Source organism: Drosophila montana, unplaced genomic scaffold (genome assembly GCF_035044405.1).
Source record: "Drosophila montana isolate Dmon_TW-CO22-7 unplaced genomic scaffold, ASM3504440v1 contig_3031_1, whole genome shotgun sequence".
In the NCBI taxonomy this organism is placed as follows: domain Eukaryota; kingdom Metazoa; phylum Arthropoda; class Insecta; order Diptera; family Drosophilidae; genus Drosophila; species Drosophila montana.
The window spans coordinates 592,618-611,216 of NW_026997907.1; the positions used below are offsets into that span (position 1 = coordinate 592,618).

At 47.7% G+C, this 18,599-nt stretch overlaps 1 protein-coding gene and 1 long non-coding RNA gene across 2 annotated transcripts in view; one reads left to right on the forward strand and one right to left on the reverse strand.

Moving 5' to 3' along the window:
- LOC135430669 (uncharacterized) overlaps positions 1-18,599 on the reverse strand; it is a 72,405-nt gene that overhangs the window by 44,073 nt on the left and 9,733 nt on the right. The window lies entirely within an intron of this gene.
- Positions 286-18,499, forward strand: Drl-2 (Derailed 2). The gene is made up of 10 exons (XM_064685377.1): positions 286-855; positions 5,689-5,816; positions 5,902-6,139; positions 6,206-6,374; positions 6,461-6,618; positions 6,689-6,831; positions 15,911-16,326; positions 16,394-16,534; positions 16,596-16,892; positions 16,984-18,499. Exons 1-10 carry the CDS (start codon positions 732-734, stop codon positions 17,093-17,095), a joined length of 1,926 nt encoding a protein of 641 aa, XP_064541447.1. The 5' UTR covers positions 286-731; the 3' UTR covers positions 17,096-18,499.

Sequence of the window (18,599 nt, forward strand, 5' to 3'; positions counted from 1 at the left end):
AGGACAAGGAGGACAAGCAGGACACGTGCTCGACACCAACAACTGGAACTAGCCACTGACCAGCGGGCGAGACGTTGCCAACGTGACGAGCTAAACCACCAGCAGCAGCAGTTGGTCAAAAGAGACGAAAAGGAGGGAGTGGCCAATAAAAAAGCTAACGAAATGCTGATGCCGCTTGCAGTCGACAGGCGAACTCAGCAACAGCAACAACAACAACAGAAGCAACCGCATTAAAAACAAAACTGGAAAAGTTGAACCCAGTCCGTAGAAGGGGACAGTCAGAGGCAGAGGCAGAGGCTGCAGCGCCCGAAAAGTTCCGAATTTGCCAGACAGAGTCCACATAGGGCTGCTCGTCGCTTTGTGGCCGCATCCGGAACTGTTAGCAGCAGTTGCTGTTGCCGGAATTTGATTTTAACGCATTTCTCAGAGCCGCGTCGCCGTTTCCCAATTGGCAACTGGCAACCATATCAAAACCGAGCGCAGGCCCAATCGGAAGAGTCTCGTCTGTGCCTCCGGAACGTTTCAATGGCAACACATTGAAATTGGCTGAGCCAAAGGGGAACCCATCTCCACGTGGGCATTCATGCGGGAGATCCGTTGGAATGAGCTCCAATTGTGGCGTCACATGCTCTGACAAGTTATTAGCTACACGTCTGCCATCCAAATAAACATCCCCATCAATATAACACTTGAACCTGGAGTAGGAAGAGGAGGTTCTCCTCAAGCTAAGTATGGCCGCCAGGCGCAGCTGCCTGCTACAGCTCCTCTGGATCTCTTGGATCACTTGGCAGCTACCTTTGGTCAGCGGATATCTAAACATATTTATCAGCCACCACGAGGTGATGAAACTGATGGGTAAGTCCACATGTGAGACCTATTTCTGGGAGGGAAAGTATGTTTCGATTTGAAAGTAATCGTTGGGACAGTTGCTCGAGCATCGAGACACGCCTCCAACCCCGCCCCACAGATATGATTAATAGTTGAATGGCAAAGTGCGACAGGACAAATTCATTGCTCCTCAACAGGAAAAACAAACAACCCCAGTCAAGGAGGGATAAGGGGGATAAGGAGGCGTAGGCATAGACCACGTCGCAGTAATTAATAGTTCCAAAATAATTGTTGACCATGACGACGACGACGACGACGTCGGGAAGAAGAGGAGGAGGCGGACGACCACAAAAGTTACGCGAAAACACGACAAAACAAATCCACACAAATCGATTTCCTGCTGAAGCCGGAGCCACCCTCGCACCTTCACCTCCACCTCCACCTCCTCCATCCTGTTGACAGCTGCAAGTGGCTGCCCGCCATGCTTAGCCACCCCCCCCCCCTTCCATTTCCTTCCCTCTCTCCCACCCTGCTGATAACGACTTCACAGACCGGTGCGGCGCATTTTGTTGTTTGTTTTGCTGTTTTCCCGTTTTGTTGCTCAACGCGAGGCCTCGTTATTGATGGCGCCAGCTATTCAAGTGCCTCCAGATCGACCTTGTGCCAGGCCTCGCCCCTACCCGATCCGAATCCTCGAGAATAGTTACAGTAATAGGCATTCATTCGGCGTGCCAAGGCGGAATGACGTCGTGCCCGTCGCGTCCTTTGCCTCACATTGATTAATGGTTCATGGCTCCAAAATGTGAGTCGGGGCGGTTCCAATTCGCCCTCCGACTCCCTTTAGCCACCAGTTCATCATTCGTCCTCTATGCTAGCTGTGCACAGCATTTTCCGGCACTTAAGTGTAATTGGAGCGTTATGCTTCCATCTCATTATGCAGGCTCAATCGCAGTCCTAGTTCCCACTGCCACTCCTCCTGGTTACTCCTAATCGCCGAATCACGGCACTTCAATTAGTTGAACAGCATAAAAATAATCCACACAAGGTCCGCACCAGGCGCAGATTGATGAATGGCCAAACAGCTTTGAGCTGCAGCTGTCGCCCGCGTTACTAGGTCAGCATGTCCACCTCCCCTTCCTTCCTTCCCTCTACTTGCTTTGCCCGTATCCAGCACTGCCCTTTCGTTCTGCACTTCTTTCTGAGAGTGCATTCGAGTGTGCTGAGCCATGAGCTGCTCGCCCGAGCAATTGACACTTTACAAAGCGGCCCTTGGCTCCCTGTGACCCTTCTTCCTTGGCATCCTTCAATGCAAATCGGATTTCATTAGCGACAACTCAAAGAATCTTCCACTTTGTTTGTTGCTCTTTGTAATTTCCTGTGCTATGCGCGATTTCCAGAGATTCCATTTCTCACTTCCTACAGATACCCTTCTTCCTCTTACTCTACCTCTTCTTCTTTTCCACCCCATCCACAGAGCTCGTTATGTTTTTAACGACCAGTTAACAGCCCCTCCCTCACAATATTTGCCACCCTCTGGGTCTGTTTCCATTTCAAAATTAACAAGCAGCTTGAAATCAAACAAACTGACCCGTCCAACTCCGCCCTCTCCCCCTTCCCATCCACAGTGCGACATGCCGTTGCATGATTTATTTTCAGGTCCCCTCATCCTTCTCCGCATATGTCTCTATGACTGTTTTTTCATGTGGAAGACGCGTCATAGCTGCATGACCCAATCTCAAACTCTAACCCAAAACCCATCTCTCTCTCGGTTTCAGTTCCCTTTCCCTCTTTCAACATTTCTCGAATAACTTCGCTCTCCGGCAGGTCTCTCATTGCTGGCTGGCTGTGATTGACGTGATGCATTCCCGCAATAAAAATCGAGTACACAGCTCCCTTCAGCAACCCCCCTACCCCCCTTCACCTCACTCCCTTGTACAATCTGAAAGTTTGTTCCATAAAGCGAGCTGTAAACATGAGTTAAACGATTTCTTGTCTGGCTGCTTCTAACTATACTTATATATAAATATAACTCGATACCTTTTCCCTCGATGGAGTGACGACAACATTAAAATTAAATATTTTTTACGCTTTTGTTGAAGATTTTCCGCTCTGCCTTCCAGCGAGTCGCGTTGCCCCAGCAACGAGCAATGTTCGTCCCAGAGTTGCCAGCGACACCAGCGTCAGCCACCAGTTGGGGAGGGTTGCCCCACCCCCCCCCACCCCCACACCCACCCCCTCAAGTTCTAGTGCTCGCTGTGCAAGGACGCGTAAAAATGCAATTTCAACAAGTTTCACTTTGATGTGCACATTTCTTGAGCCCGAACGGGGAACCCCACAAGGAAAAGGACCTTTTTAGGTCTAGAGCTTTCTCCCACCTAGCTCTAGCTCCGAAATTTCCCTTTAAATTAAAAGTTAATGCAAAAGAAAATTATTTTTAATGAATAGAAAACAGCCCGAAAATCGCCACATTAATAAAGCAACCCTCGACCTTTTACCCCGCGCCCTCGCATAAAAGCCTTGTGTTTCGGTGTCGATTTGCTTTATTGCTGAGTAAGGCGAGAAAAGTTGGAAAAAAAGAGAAGAGGAAGGTGTGCGAGATTTTAAACTGTGCCAATTAAATACCGAACTCGACTCTGATTCTTGGAGCGACGGCAATTAAAAGAAGCTCATTCAAAAAAAGCAAACGATTAAGCCCTGTCGGGGTGTCATTTAGAGAGAAAGAGAGAGGCTAGCGGCTGGGCTAGGGCGACAGTCAGGATGATAATTTCAGAAAATGCACGTTGCACTCCTTCAAAGCGGCTGCCAGCTAATGACACTAATTATCCTCTTAATCTTTTATGCAAATTGTGTGCTGGCATTGTCAAAGCCGACCCAGACTCGGTCCTCCACTCTCAGTCTCGCCCCTTCCAAATCCTTCCTCTCTAGTTCCACCTCCTGCTCTGCCAGCGAGCGTCTGCGGTTGCAGCGTCACGTGTGTGTGGCGAAGCCATTCAGACAATCGCAGGTATTATAATTATGCTAGAGAGGCGGCAAGCAGCAGGGGGGACCCGGGGAAACTTACTGGGACACGGCAGACTCCTGAACGAGCCAAAACTTTCCCAGGCGACGGCAAAGTTGGCGCTGTGCAAGGCGCGTGATATGAAAGACGGCCAAAGTTCGACGGAGCAGGACTTGGAACCGTAACCAAGCTGGGTGTCCTCCTTATCTCCAGAAACACCGTGCTTAGATACAGAGTGAAAACGAACTCACGGAAATTAAAGGTGCTTTCAGTCTGTGGCTTAAATTCGCTAAAGAGGCCAATCGAAAAGTTGAAAGTCTCTTTGAGAGTGAATCACATCCGTTTTCAATCAGAACTGAATTAATTAAGCCTGACACAAGTGCATTCCCTCTCTCAATCCCTTTGCGGTTACAAGTCCTCTCTTCCACCTCTTGAGGCACCCTTTGTCATTGTTGTCCTAGGACGAACTCGGGCTGAGTGACATTGTCCTTTTCGTGTGTTTGTGCATATTTAATGTGACTCACTTTGAGGTTATGTTTGTGTTTTTTGTTTAGTCTGCGGCGCACTCCCCTAAATGGATGAATAACGAGGTAGCTGCAGCTCCTCTTCTCCCATGCCACCCCGTGGTAGAGAACTGTGCAGTTTGTCAGCGGAAAGCGGGAAACGTAAAAGGTTTAAGTAGCCTGGGGGAGCCGCAGAGACAGCGGGGTGCATAACAATTTCGAATTCAAAAACAAAATGAAACAGTAAGGGAAACGGCGTAAGAATTGGGGAAGTTCTTAGACAAGTCATGAATAGAAGGAAGCTAACGAAAAATGCTTTTTCTTGTTCTGTAATTGGATTTGAAATTGTTTTAAGAATCGCGCAAGCGCCTTTCTATCTACTATCCTAACTGCACGCACAATCACATACGCGCTTCTCGCTTCTGCCTCCACCGGAAACGCAACACCCAACATCCGGCACAGACGCACAGTGAAGAGGCTAAAGGAAGGAAGGGTGGAGTGGAGTGCAGAGGAGAGGAGGACTGGCATGGAAGTAGAGGAGAGTAAACAGCATTTGCGACTTTCAATGCAAAGCAAGGCCAAGACGTTTGCGGACGCGTCTTAGTCTGATCCCAAAGAGTAAATGATGCAACATAAAGCAGCCCAGTAAGAGGTAGAGCAGGCAGAAGGGAGAGTCAGGCAGAGACAACAATGAAAGCGGATGAAGAAATTTAATTTCACGTCTTTTTAACTTGAGCAGCTCGTCTTTCACTGCCAGAGGGGTGGGGGAAGGGGCTTAGAGCTCCCAGGGTCGGGGTCAGAGATTAGGACGTTCGCGTAGCTAGTTAAAGTTACACAAAGCAAAGGATGATGATGATGTTGCTGCTGTCTCGTCTCAAATCGAGTTAGACAACACTTGACACCTTTTAATATTTGGTCTCACCCCATTCAACACCCGCTGCTCCCCCCGGGCGCCTGTCGCCTGTCATTCGAGGCGACCCGAGAGCGAGAACCAATTGACGCTCCTTGCATTGTCGCCTGCTGGTGACGGATTCGATTTCGATTATTATTGTGTCTTGGGTTTTGTTTACCGAACTTGGCTCACCCGCTGCAAACCCGCTGCCACCCCCCGTTGTTGAGTTGTCGAGGAAATCAATTTCCGTTGAAGCTGTAAGGTAGATACAGTCGGAGGGGGAAAAGCGAGTCATCAACTGCGGGGAAAATAAACACAGCATGCACAAAGTTTGCACAGCAGTAGAAAGTCCAAAGAAGGAACGCCAAGGGGAAGGCGTAACAAAGCAAATTGTGAAATAAACTTTCTCTTTATGCCTGCAATGCATCCGCCAACCAAACTCATCCTCCATCTATTCGCGTTCGCAGGGCTGGAGGCGGATTTGTTCTACGTGCACGAGGGAGCCATTAACACATACGCGATGCACTTCACTGTTCCCGTCCCGGCAGATGTGCACGAGCTGGAGTTCTCCTGGCAGAGTCTCATTGCTTATCCGGTAAGCCACCTGACCCTTTACCCCCTTCCATCCAGCTCACTTCCAATTTGATTTGCACTCCATTAACTGGCTATCCCACTGGTAGCTGCGCTACACTATCAGCATCGAATATGCGAACGACCAGGACGCACTGGGTACACCCACGCTGAGCATTCCACACAAGGGTCTGGTGCCGCAGGAGATCGAGTCCTTCCTGGTCTACCTGCCCTGCACCGGCAACGCCAGCCTCCAACTGCCGGTCAATGTCAACATGGTAGTGCAGGGACCTCCCCGCTTCAACGACACCCGGCTCCACTTCAAGCGCAACAAGATCTGTGCCAAGGGTAAGTAACCATTCCTTCCAATCTCCGACTGTCATTCGCATAGTTTTCGTTCCCATTGCATCCCAGGCATCTCACCCGAACCAAACCAGTCGCCGGCCCCAGCCCACGCCCCTTCCCAGGGACCGGCTTTGATGAGCGCCGCTGCCTGCGCTCTGGGCCTAGTTTTAGCCGTAGGCCTCGTGGCTAGCATGATGTATGTGCGGGCTCGCAAGCAGCTGCGCCAGGACTCACTACAGTAAGTCCTATTGATTGGTCCATCAATTCAATTAGCTTCCTAACATTGACTCTCTCATTTGTTACGTTCTCTTGCCATTCCATTAGCACCAGCTTCACTACAGCGGGTTATGGCAGTCATCAGAATGTGTTCATTCGCCTTGATCCTTTAGGTCGACCGCCGAGTGCCACCGGATCCTACGCGACCATCGCCAGCCTGAATAAATATCCAGCGGAGACCAAAAAGTCGTGCAGCATATTCGACCGTAAGTTATCTCCCCTCTTCGTAGTCCTATCGCTTACTTATCGATCCCCAAACTATTTATTTCCCTACAGGGTTCCGCAGCTCGCCCACACCCACACCCTACGCCACCGCCCTGCTGCCAATGGGAGACCAGAACGGCGAGACCATTTACTCAAAGCCAGAATCTGTCTGTCCCTCGAGAATATCCTACTACGCCTCCTCCCAGCTAACCCAGGTGAGTTCCAATTCCAATCGCCATCTGCCCTGAAGTCTGATTTTGTGGCCACACGATTTTCCTCCTGGGGGTTGATTGCAGCAGGCAACTGCCTGCCCTCAGGTAAACCAATGCCTTTGATATGTTGTGACACGTGCCATGCGCCACACACAAATGGAAATGAATCCCGTTGAAGTTCAGCCTGCAGTGGGTCGGTCGGTTGCCTAGGCCACCAGATCCACTCTGTTGCCAAACTGCGGCACTCGCCAGACCAGACGATTGCTCCCAAGGCTGCAGCCACATCCAATGCCATCCAATGCCCAACTCGAGCCACCTTTCCACGGCGATAAAAATTAAATTCTAATTTATATTTACGAGCTGATAAAGCTCCCGAAGTGCGTTAGACTCGAAACAAGAGCCATTCATAAATATGCGACCCTCCTTGCCGCCCGCCAGGGTGCCTGCCAGCCAGTCTGCCAGGGTGCCAGCCAGCCCTTCTCCATATTCCATGGGGTTTCTGTGGGTTGGGGCAAGTTTTGCCTGGCGCTCACGTAGCACGTGTTGCGACCCACAAACCCACTGCCAGCAGACTTGAATTACGGAGATACGCGTTCCTATATGTGAGTAGATAGGAAAGAGGGGTCGGGGTTAGCGTGTGAGTCTGTTTAGATAAGCGGATGGAGCTTCACAGTCGCAGACAAACAGGCAAACACAGAAAGGCAACTTATACCCGGTTTACGCGTCCGTTTGCATTTCTTCCAGTTGGGAAACTAAATTTAAACTAACTAGAAGCCACAAATGAAGCCCTAAGAGGCAGCTATTAAACCTTGAGAATTGTCTGTACGAACCCCTCAAATTAATTTTATGATACCCTAAAAAACTTTTTACACATTTGTCCCTCCCTGGCATCCCTCTGCATTCTCTGGAAATCCCTCTGACGTTTTAACTTCTTGGCCTTGGCAAATCTGTCGCAAATTAGAATAAATTATTTAGCAGCTTCTTTTCTCGTTTTTCTAGCAACAACATTTCACAGACCCAAGCGGCGTCAACGCTTACATTTTTCCTAGACAACAGAGTGTGCCATCTCCTCTCTCCTCTCGCTAGCTTTGTCGCCATTCTCATGATTGCTTGGGCCATTTTCGTCACCATCTTCAAACGCAATTTCCATCGACGCATAATTAAATATTCAATTTCCATGGAGACTCCTTTGGATTTTTATTTGCTGCTTATTCCTTAACATTCCTCCAGCTGCGTCCTGGCTTCGTCCTGGCCTCTTCTGTTGCCCAAACGATTTCTGTTTGTTTAGACTTCAATTTCGTCCTCATTATGGCAACCGTTTCGAGGGGGCTTCCGCGGGGCACAAGAGCAGCCACAATCATGACTCGTTCGAGGCACTCACATGGATTCACATGGTTATCTGGAATATCTGGATGTCTGGGATAATGCACAATGCCAAGAGTCGTCCATTTGCCGTATCTACTGCTAGGATTCACGCTTTGAGGGGGCGACAGGGAGTTAAATGAATTTCAACAAAAGTGGAGCCCAAAATAGCATATGCCTCTGTCTGAAGAGCGGGGGTAGTTCTAGGAGGGGGTGTTTGCCATAATTATTGCTGTTCTCTTGCCATAGTCAGTAGCCACTCGCAGTCCTCTCCACTCTCCTGTTACACACTCGCATGAGTATTTGTGAGCGTTAAGCGAACTGAAGCACTAAGCAAAGGGAATGGAAGGAAAGGAAGACGGGGGCCGGGCAGTGGAGCGAGGCACTCATTTAGTCAAACAATTATATCCAAGTGCACACACTGAAATGTTGTCGGCCCTGATCTGCTCACTTGTGTGGAAATATCTCATTTGTGTGGGGCTCCCTTTGCCCCAATCCTCCACCTCACTCCACCCTCCTGTCTGGTTACTCTCATTCTAACCACTCCCTTTTGATTCTATTAAATCAGTCTATAAATGTTGGCCAAATTGCTTTAATGTGCAGCGAAAGTTTAGCTAACGGCTGTGGGGACTACAACAATTACAGCACAAGAGGCAGGGAGGGGGTGGGGGAAGGGGAGAGGCCTGAAGAGTGGGGTAAATAACAATAAAATCAGCAGCGAGCAGAAGCCAGACTACAGCTGTTGAAACATGACTTTGTGCTTGTTTAGAAACACTTGCAAAATATTATTGCAACAACACCAACAAAAGCTTTGAGTCAGAGTGGGCGGAGGGGGGAGGGGGAGGGAACCACTAACTGCGGGAAGTCTGAGTGTGAGCTGGTGCCTAGGCCAGCTACACGCCATGTGCAGCGCCAAAGCGAAGCGAACATAGAAAGGCATTAGGATATTGGATCAGAAGTAAGCTCACATAGGCTTGTGAGGGAGGGGGAGGGAGGAGGGGCGTAAGTGGCTGCTGCGGTTGAAGATGTCGAGCAAGTACATGGAGCGAATGGGTTACGTGGGGCGACACAGCAGCCAACTCCAGCTCCAGCTCCTCCTCCAGCTCCACGCTACGCGACGCATTCCAATGGCATCATTTGAGGGCGAACTTGGAGAAGTGCGTGAGCAAGCGTAGCGAAGGAAGGAAGGAGGGAGAGATGGGAAGGAGGGGAGCATAGATAGCGCAAAGTTGGAAATTAATTTCCATGGAGCACGCCCAGACTAGAGTATTTTATGGAGATTACGAGAGAGATTCGTGCAACCTGAACAGGTGCTAATTAAAAATGTTGTCGTCGCCTCATTAAAGAAATTTGTAAATCAACCTGCAAATGACGCGCGCAGCATGCGAAAAGTTAAGCCTAGGCCCAAGCAAAGGAGATGGAGGAGGGGATGAGGAGGGGGGGGTGTAACCCGACAAGTGTCCCCCCTTTTGGGGCAAGCGGAGCAACTGGGGTGCGGCACGTACGCCGTTAATGGATTTTCCACTGTTGTTCTTTTGATTAAAACGCATTATTTACATTTGCGACAAAGCTAAAAGAGGGGTGGAGGGGCAGAGGGGTAGAGAGGGGGCAATTTAATGTGCGACGGGGCTTAAGTCTGGTCAGGTGAGGGGCGTGGTGCAGCAGGGGGTCGACTCGCCCTCGGCAAAGGTTGACAAATTGCACAGCTGTCAGTTGATGTTAGTTCAGTTTCAGTTTTTGCATTTCTTTGCTTTCGAATTTCGTTAGTTTTTTCGCTCTCGAGTGTTCCTTTGCTCCTTCCAGACTCGATGCAGGTCCTGTCAGGCTAGTGCCAAACTATGGCGGATGCTTTTGTCTGCCATTACACTATTGATTGCTTCCTGTCAGCCGCAGAGAGGCAAACGGAAGGCGCCAGCGGATGTTGCCTTTGTTGCCTGTTGCCTGTTGCCTGATGCCTGCTGCCCAGTTAGCCGGTTACCCGGCGAGCCCGACCGGCAAGGAGAGAGAATTTCGTCTGTCTGACATGGAACATGGGCTTTATGTGGGATTTGGTCAGCTGCAGACTGTGGCAGAGGCTTTTGCGGTTTTCACACCGCCCACTTGACCAGAGACTGGCTGCCAATGCGATAAGATGGATGCGTGCTTGTTGCTCTCCGCTGATTTCATTGCGGTCAGTTTGTGTTGTTTACCTGACGCAATGTGCACAGAGGGAGACAGACACCAGAGAAAGAGAGAAAGAGAGAGAGCGAGAGAGAGAGAGAGCTGGAATGTGCTTAAAGTGTCACTTGAGCTGTTGAACAGCAGCTAGAACAGAACAAATGTTAAGCGCAAAGGAATTTGCCAGACTAAGAAAAGCTGACACCTGTTGCTGAAGTCTTAAGCTCTATGGCTGGCAATTAATCTGATAAAAAGCTGTTTTCTTCTTTCACAACTTTCGGCTGCAATATGGTGAAGAAATTAGTAAAGTACATTTCTGATTTGAATCTTTTCGAAGCTCAATTTAATGCATTTGCTTAGTTAAGCTTATTCTCTTGCTACATATTCGATTTTTATTTTAGGTTGAAAAACTCCCAATTGAAATTCCCTTTTGGACAACTCCACTGCCAACTATTCTGTCCAGTTTTTCATTCAGCTTGTAATCCGCTTAGCCTAGTTCTATGTAGCATAGCCCACTTGTGACTTGAAGTGGGTTGTGCTAAATGGAGTTCAAAGTATATAGAGCACATTTACACGAGCTTTTTATTTAAAGTGTTCAGTTTAGATTGGGTTTTGTGCAAGAAATGACGCAAGTAATCAATAATTCCGCAATAAATCAAGCACGTTTTTTAATAATATTTAAATTAATTAAAACCTTTTACACTTTGCCAGCCACAATTGAATACCAATTGCCTGGCGCTCGCTGATGGGCGTGTCCAGGGGCACGCGATGCCTAATTGAAAGGCAATTACCTGTAATTAGGCGTGTGTCAGTGTGTGTGTGTGTGTGTGCGGGTCGTTGTTTGTGTGTGTAGGCGGCAAAGTGGGTTAAGTAGGCGGCACTTTTAATTAGGGCCCGTGGCTTCTGGGCCTTTAATTATGCATTAGATGCTTAAGACCACAACAAAAGGCGCCCAAAAAGTAGCCAAACTGTTATTAAATGCTCCGGGGAAAGTCGAAAATGGGGCGAGCTCTAACGACATGGCAGCAACTCATCAAATTGCCATGCATCAAATCGATCAGGCATAAATCAAACGAAAATTCAAATTAGTTTCCCAGCCAATTAGAAGGTTCTCTCATGCCCCATCCCTCCCTCTCTCTGTGCCCTAAATGCCAAATGCGAAATTAATGAGAGTTTGCCCCAGTAAGAAAAAACTTAGAATTCCCCCAGCCTTGATTAAAGGCTCGACTCTAGAGAGCTGAAGAAAATAGAAAATGGCAAATGGAAAATGGAAAATGTGGCATGGGAAAAAAGGGCAGGCAGGCAGTCAGGTAAATTGAAATATAATTGAGCTGCGAGCTAAGGCTCTTTGGCCTCAGCACAAACTCAACTTTTGTCAACTGACTAATTTCGGTTCATTAAGATGCCGCTCGCCTCGCAATGCCAAGGTGATGGTTCGTATACGTAATATCCCACCCCCCCCCCCCCCCCTTCCACCGCTAATGTGGCTGCTGTCAACGTTGCCTGCGGCAATCGTGTGTAACTGCAACAGCAACAGCTTAGAACAATGTGAAGAATGCACAGTGTGCACAGTGGGTTGGGAAGTTGCCTGAAAGTTGCCCAGGCTTGTATCTTAACCTAAATTTAAAAGATTTGCGAGTGTTTCGATCTGCTTTAAGCTAAATTTGAACTCGATTTGTAAGTCTCTGCAGGGTTGAACGAGTTATTTTTATAAAAGATAATCTGTTCTTAATGTAAGGGAAACTTGCCATAAAATTTATTGCCGCTAGCTTATTTATTTCTTTAAATATTGGTAAATATTGGAAATATTGGTATTGAGAGTATTTTATATACTGGATGCACTAGAAAAACTGAGTTTAGTTCTTGCATAACTTCAAATAAAGTTTAAATTGAGTAATTAAAGTTTTCTTAGCCTTGTGCCACTGTGCTTGGCTGAAATTGTTGTAGCTGCTGTCGCTATTGTTGTAGCTGATGAAGTGCTTGTTGTTGTCGGTTGTTGTCGGTTGTTGTTGCTTGTTGCTTGTTGTTGGTTGTTGCCTCTGAAAGTTTGTGCTGCATTTTGGTTGCAGGCAAAAACGCTGCCAGGCGAGGAAATGCACACGAAATGTTGGCAAAATTGTCATCAAGCGTTTTTAATTACGAGCCAGTTGCGAGGGGCAGGGCAACGACTCAACGCTGTGGTTGTGCGGGGTGTGTGTTGTGTGTGTGTGGGCAGCCGTAGAGCTGCAAGTGACATAAACAAATCAGACGCCTGTCAAGTGTGCGAGAACCGAAATTTGTGTGTCTGCGTGCGTGTGTGTGTGACTGGGTGTGTGTGGGTGTGTTTGTGTGTGTGTGTGTGTACATGTCATTTGCAGACCAGCAGCTACGCAGCCCGAACCACCCCCTGCTTTCCTGCCGCCTGCCGCCTTGTGCCTGCCGTGTTGTGTTGTCATTAGAAATGTCACAACAAAGCCAAACAGCTGCAAACCAAACGTCAACATTGCCAACGCTTTGAGCCACATTGTCGTTGTTGTTGTTGTTGTTGTTGTTGTTGTTGCTGCTGTTGCTGTTTTTGGTTATGTGTTGCCAAGTGTCGCCTCTGTTGGCAACAACAACGCCCCCCAGCCTCTCTCTCTCTCTCTCTCTATTGCTTTGACACCCGAGCCAGCCTGCCGCATCAAGTTTAAATTTGTGCAAATTTATACTAACAAGCAGCTGCCCCACACCCTCTCTCCTCTCTCTGGCTGCCAGCCATTTGGCGACTACTTTTCCTCTCCTCTCCAGTTCCCTACTCCCTTGTGCTTGAACTTGTCTCATCTGAGTGTCAATGCAAAGCGAGATGAGAACTGCGACTAGTCAAACAGTTGACGGCAACGGATGTTTTCCAATTTTCAGTTTAAGCAATAAGAGTCCACAACAACTGCAGAGACAACAACAACAGCAAAAGCCAATGCAATTTTGTCTATTTGACATGCACTTTTAATATTCCTCACAAAAATAGCTTGGCTTTGAGCACAGGGCACAGTAGTTGTCTAGTATTCGGGGCTGTTGCAGGTGCTGCTGCGAAAGGAATACGCAGAAATTGGATAGCAGCACTCGAAGAACTCAATTGGCAGTCGAATTTGGTATTAGGACTCAGATATCATATCAAAGATTCAGCTTTAATCGGTTCCTGTGAAATGAGCTCCAATAATAGGAGAAACTCCTATTGTAGGAGAAACTCTTTTCGAATATGCTACTCACAAGCTGGCACTGTCAAATAATTCCAAATGCATAGCTCTTTCAAGATTTTCTTAGAATTCTCAATCAGTTTAAGCTACAAAGTGCACAGAGATGTCGCCTTGATTGTTGATAGGGGGCGCTAAGATATATTTCTGCGTTGTGCAACACTGCGATTAAAGCTAAGCCAATTACACAAAATCTAATTGCACTTGACCTGCGCTCATTAGAGGGCAGCTCTGCTCAGATAATGCAAAAAAAGCAATAAACATACAAATTGATATATATATATATAAATAAATGTTGCTTGTTTCTACAACGAGGACAACGATAGGAAGTGCCTCAGCCTTTGCCTCAGTTAGGGTCATAAAAGCGACGCCGGAGCAACCCGCAGACACTTTTGTAGTGCCTGTCGGTGGCATTGTTCTTGTCACCCTCCCCCCCCCCCCCTGCCACCACTTGGTCTTCTTCTTCTCTGACTAGCAGTCGGGCATTGTGTGTAGAGCGCTTTGCATGTCGTTGGACCAGTTGGGCGACAAGGATTTATCGCCAGCGTCGCATCCACGAGCTGCCGCTGACGAGAGGGGACGAGCGCTCGCGCGTTGATGAGCTCGGCCAGAGCCAAAGCCAAAGCCAGTTGGAGCAGCTGGAGCAGGACATACACCAGTAGCAGTAACAGTAACAGTAGCAGCAGCAGTATCTAGAGTTGGAGCTTTGATGATGGAGTGCGATACTGTTGCGTTTTAATTGAATTTTCTTTGTGCGACAGCAACAACAAGCAGGAACAAATAAAATAAAGGACAACAGCAACGAGCTGAGAGCACACAAAGAGGAGCGGGGCGGGGCGGGGCGGCAACTGTCTGAGCAAAGTGGCAATAAAGGCAATAATGAATGAAATGCACTAACAAAAGGCAAACAACTATTGTTTTTATTGCTGTCAATGTTGCCAGCCGCTCGTTTGTTGTCCTTGTCCCTTTGTGTGTGTGTGTGTTGTGTGTGTGTGTGTGTCTGTGTCGCAATTGTCCTCCGCTCAGACATTGTTATAGACCACACATATAATGTCGCGCTTACGCCTGGCATAAAGCTGTTACTTTTAATAAACGAAATTATTGGACAGTCTCTCTCTCAGGTGGCGCTTGCCCTACAACCAAATGTGGCTGCTCTGTTCCAACATTTATGTAAATTTCCACACCAAATTAAGAAAGAAATGAAGAGATTTTTCTTGAGTTTATTAGACCAGTGCATTGAGAATCCCCCTGCTCCCAGCAGCCATCCCGCCGGGCAAATGATTTTCGCTGTGTGAATTTTATGAAAATAAATGAGCTGCTAGCCGCGGCTAAGGAGCTGCTGCTCCTGCTGCTGCTGCTGCTCCTGCCTCCCTCTATATCTTCTTCATATATCTTGAGTGCCTTTCGGGCCCCTACCAGCCCATTTCCGCCCATCTCCTGCTCTCCGCCCAGCCCCTGCTCCGGAAGAGACGTTGTTTATACAACTCAGCTCGCAATTTCCTACAGCTGCGCCCTCCACGCATCCCATTGTTGTTGTTGTTGCTGTTTGTTGGTCTAGGGCTTGGCTTCTGCTTTGCTCCTTGTCCTGTGCCCCCCCTCCTACCGCGCCCTATCTCGCCCTACTGTCTCCTGGCACAAGGCTATGCAAACATAATGCTCGACGAATTAAAGCTTTTTGCCAACCAATAAATTATTCATGCCGTAAGACAACTACGGCTGTCCTGGCGGATACAGCTCTAGCCCCAACACCCAGCCAGCACCCCCCACCCGCCCTCACACCGTGGCCCGCCTCCCCATGGGCAACACTCCCTACTTTATGCACAAATTATGGCGCAGGCAGCAGGCAGCAGGCGTTTGACGGCGTTGGCAACACCAACTGCCAGCCAGTTGGCAACATCAGCAGTTCCTTCAAGCGGAAACGGAACTCAATTCATTAAAATGAATGAACGAAGCGCAGCCAAGTGCATGACTAACGGTAAACGGATGCAAGCTGAAAGATGCAAATCCGGTTGATGAAATTGCGTTTTCATTGCCCCCCCATTTGTAACATTTTCCCAGCCGTCAGGCCCCACGCCCACAAACCCCTATCTCCTGCTGCCTAAAACTCATCAAATGTTTATCCCCAAAAAGAGTTTCGTTTTAGATGATAATACTTTCGGGATAGCAGAGGTTAAAGACTAGGAAAGAATCTCTACAGAATCTCAATTTAACCTTCAATAAGAAGAGTTTCTTCAGAATAATTCTGCTTCACCCCAACCTAAATATGTTTAGGCATTCTCTGACAATCGCATCGCAGTTCTCTTTAAGCTATCCTTTTCTAAACCACATATATTTCTATTTTATTCCTTTGCCAGGCCTGCAGCATGTCCACACCGAAGAGCAGCCGTGGCAATGGCAGCGGCAGCCTCTTCGGCGGCCTTGCCACCGGCAGCACCATCACCGTGGCCAGTCATGGGCATGGCGACAAGACCAAGGAGCGTCTGCGTCGTATACCCAGCGTGCAGCCGGGTGCTTTGAGCTACGAGCAGCTCATCAAAGAGGGCACCTTTGGCCGCATCTATGCGGGCAAGCTGGGCGAGACTTGCGATGCGCTGGTCAAGACGGTCATCGACGGCGCCTCGTTGACGCAGGTGGCCTGCCTGCTGCAGGACGCCTCGCTGCTCATTGGCGTCAGCCATCAGCACATATTGGCGCCTCTGCTGGCCAACACGGAGCTGCCCGGCCCGCCCGAGATTGCATACCCCTATCCGTCCAAGGGCAATCTAAAGATGTAAGTTTCCCGTTTCCCGCTGCTCCAAATCGGGGAGAATTTTCATGCTTTTTCCTGTTATCTGCAGGTACTTGCAAAAGTCACGGGAATCCAGCACTGCGCTGAGCACCCGCCAGCTGGTGGAGTTCGGACTCCATATTACCAAGGCGCTGGCCTATCTGCACTCGCTGGGCATTGTGCACAAGGATTTGGCCACACGCAATTGCTAGTAAGTACGGGATTGGATGGGATTGAGGGCGTCAGTGTAACCCCTTTGCATCTGCTTGCAGCGTGGATGAGGAGGCGTATGTGAAGATTTGCGACAGCGCGCTCTCGCGGGATCTCTTTCCGGATGACTATGACTGTCTGGGCGATAATGAGAATCGTCCGCTCAAGTGGCTGTCGCTGGAGTCGCTGCAGAAGAAGGTCTATACCACGCAGGGCGATGTCTGGTCTCTGGGCGTACTCTACTGGGAGCTGGTCACACTGGCCCAGATGCCGCACGAGGAGGTGGACATATTTGAGCTTACCAATTACTTGGCTGCCGGCTATCGTCTCGAGCAGCCCGTTAATTGCCCCGATGAATTGTGAGTAGCTCTTAACTTTAGTTTCCGACCGATCAATCCTTCAATCCCACAACCCCCCTCCCCCTTTCTCCGCTTCCCCTTGTGTATACAGCTTTACGGTCATGAACTGCTGCTGGCACTGTGAGCCGAAACAGCGTCCGACACCCGCGCAGCTGTTGTCCTACCTGCAGGACTTTCACGTCGATCTGGGCATGTATATCTAAGGATGCAGATAATGATGACTGACTGATTGCACTGCGAGCTAATCATTCACGTGAATGCATTGGCAGCGAGTGGAAAATTTATTGTATAACTAGATGCATGCACACAAGTTACGTAAGCTAAATTAATTGAAAACTTTTGCATTTTGAATGTGAGAATTTAATGTGAATTACCTGTTACCAATTTCTCTCTGGCGTCTGTGTGTGTAACCAATTGAACGTACGTATGTGTATATAGTATATAGAAATTTATTGTCTAAGTAAATATTAAGGCGTTTAAGTGTCACAGAAACCAATTAACTCGACAACAGTTGCAGCCAATTGCACTTCAAAGCACAACAATGCAAACAGAGACAATTTGTTGCATTTGCATGTGTTCCTAGAAATGTAAACTGCCAGAAATCGCAAACATTAACTGCCGTAATTCGTGAAAAGGATGTGTTTACGTGTTCAATTGTGGAAACAGTTGAATTAACAAGCATTCCCTTAAACGTTTTATCACCAAAAACTAATTATAAAACAGCTGAATTTCAATTAAGAGGATTAAATGTTACATCCTCCGTTGTAACTGAGGCGAATGCGTATTCTGGAATGCATTTCAGTAAGTACAGTTGAGCATTTAAGTAGCTAGAAATTGAATAAACTAACACAAGTACACATGCTTATATAGTATATGTATACACTTCAGATTGCGAAATAAATTAAACAAAAATGATTGTAAACTATTGAGAATGCATATTTTATTGAATGTGCACAGGAAAAGAGCAAGAGAACGCAAAGAGAGAGCGAGAGAGAGAGAGAGGGGGAATCGAATAGAAAGTTGAATGTGCGACAACAAAATACGGAATCTTTTGTTCTCAAATGTTGTCCTCAATTGTTATCAAACGATATATTTATTTATTGATTTACCAACGAGCATTTAAATATTATTATATTACATATTATTATCACATATTTGTAAGGAAAATTCTCGACTGATTGCGAGTCAAAGTGAGGCACAGCGGCAGCTGAAGTTCAAATTAGAATCAGAATCGGAATCAGAATCAGAATCAGGTGAAACAACAGACACTGTAAAGCAATTGTTAAACGCATAAATCACACAAAATCAAATCAATTGCCAATGTCATGAGCAAAAGCTACAAGTTTCGAGCTAATTTCCATAAGAGACTCAAAGCACTAAGCTACACTGAAACTCAAATCAAACCAAAAGGCACACAAACTCACACACACACACACACACAGCCAATATGCACACTCGCACACAGCAAGCTTCACACTAATTTTGTTATTAAACTGACAACTGCTTCAGCTAACTTAGTCTGTCTCAAGTTTTAATGTGCACTTGTGAGCCACAGTTGTTACTCAAGGCAACTATTTAGCAGATGAATATTTAGGAAATTAGGCAATATAATTGGGCTCAATTAAAGCTTTCGTGTGCTTTAAAAGCTGTTTAACCAGAACGCGAAATAGGTGATTGACAGCCAAGCAGCGAGGAACTTTGAGCTTG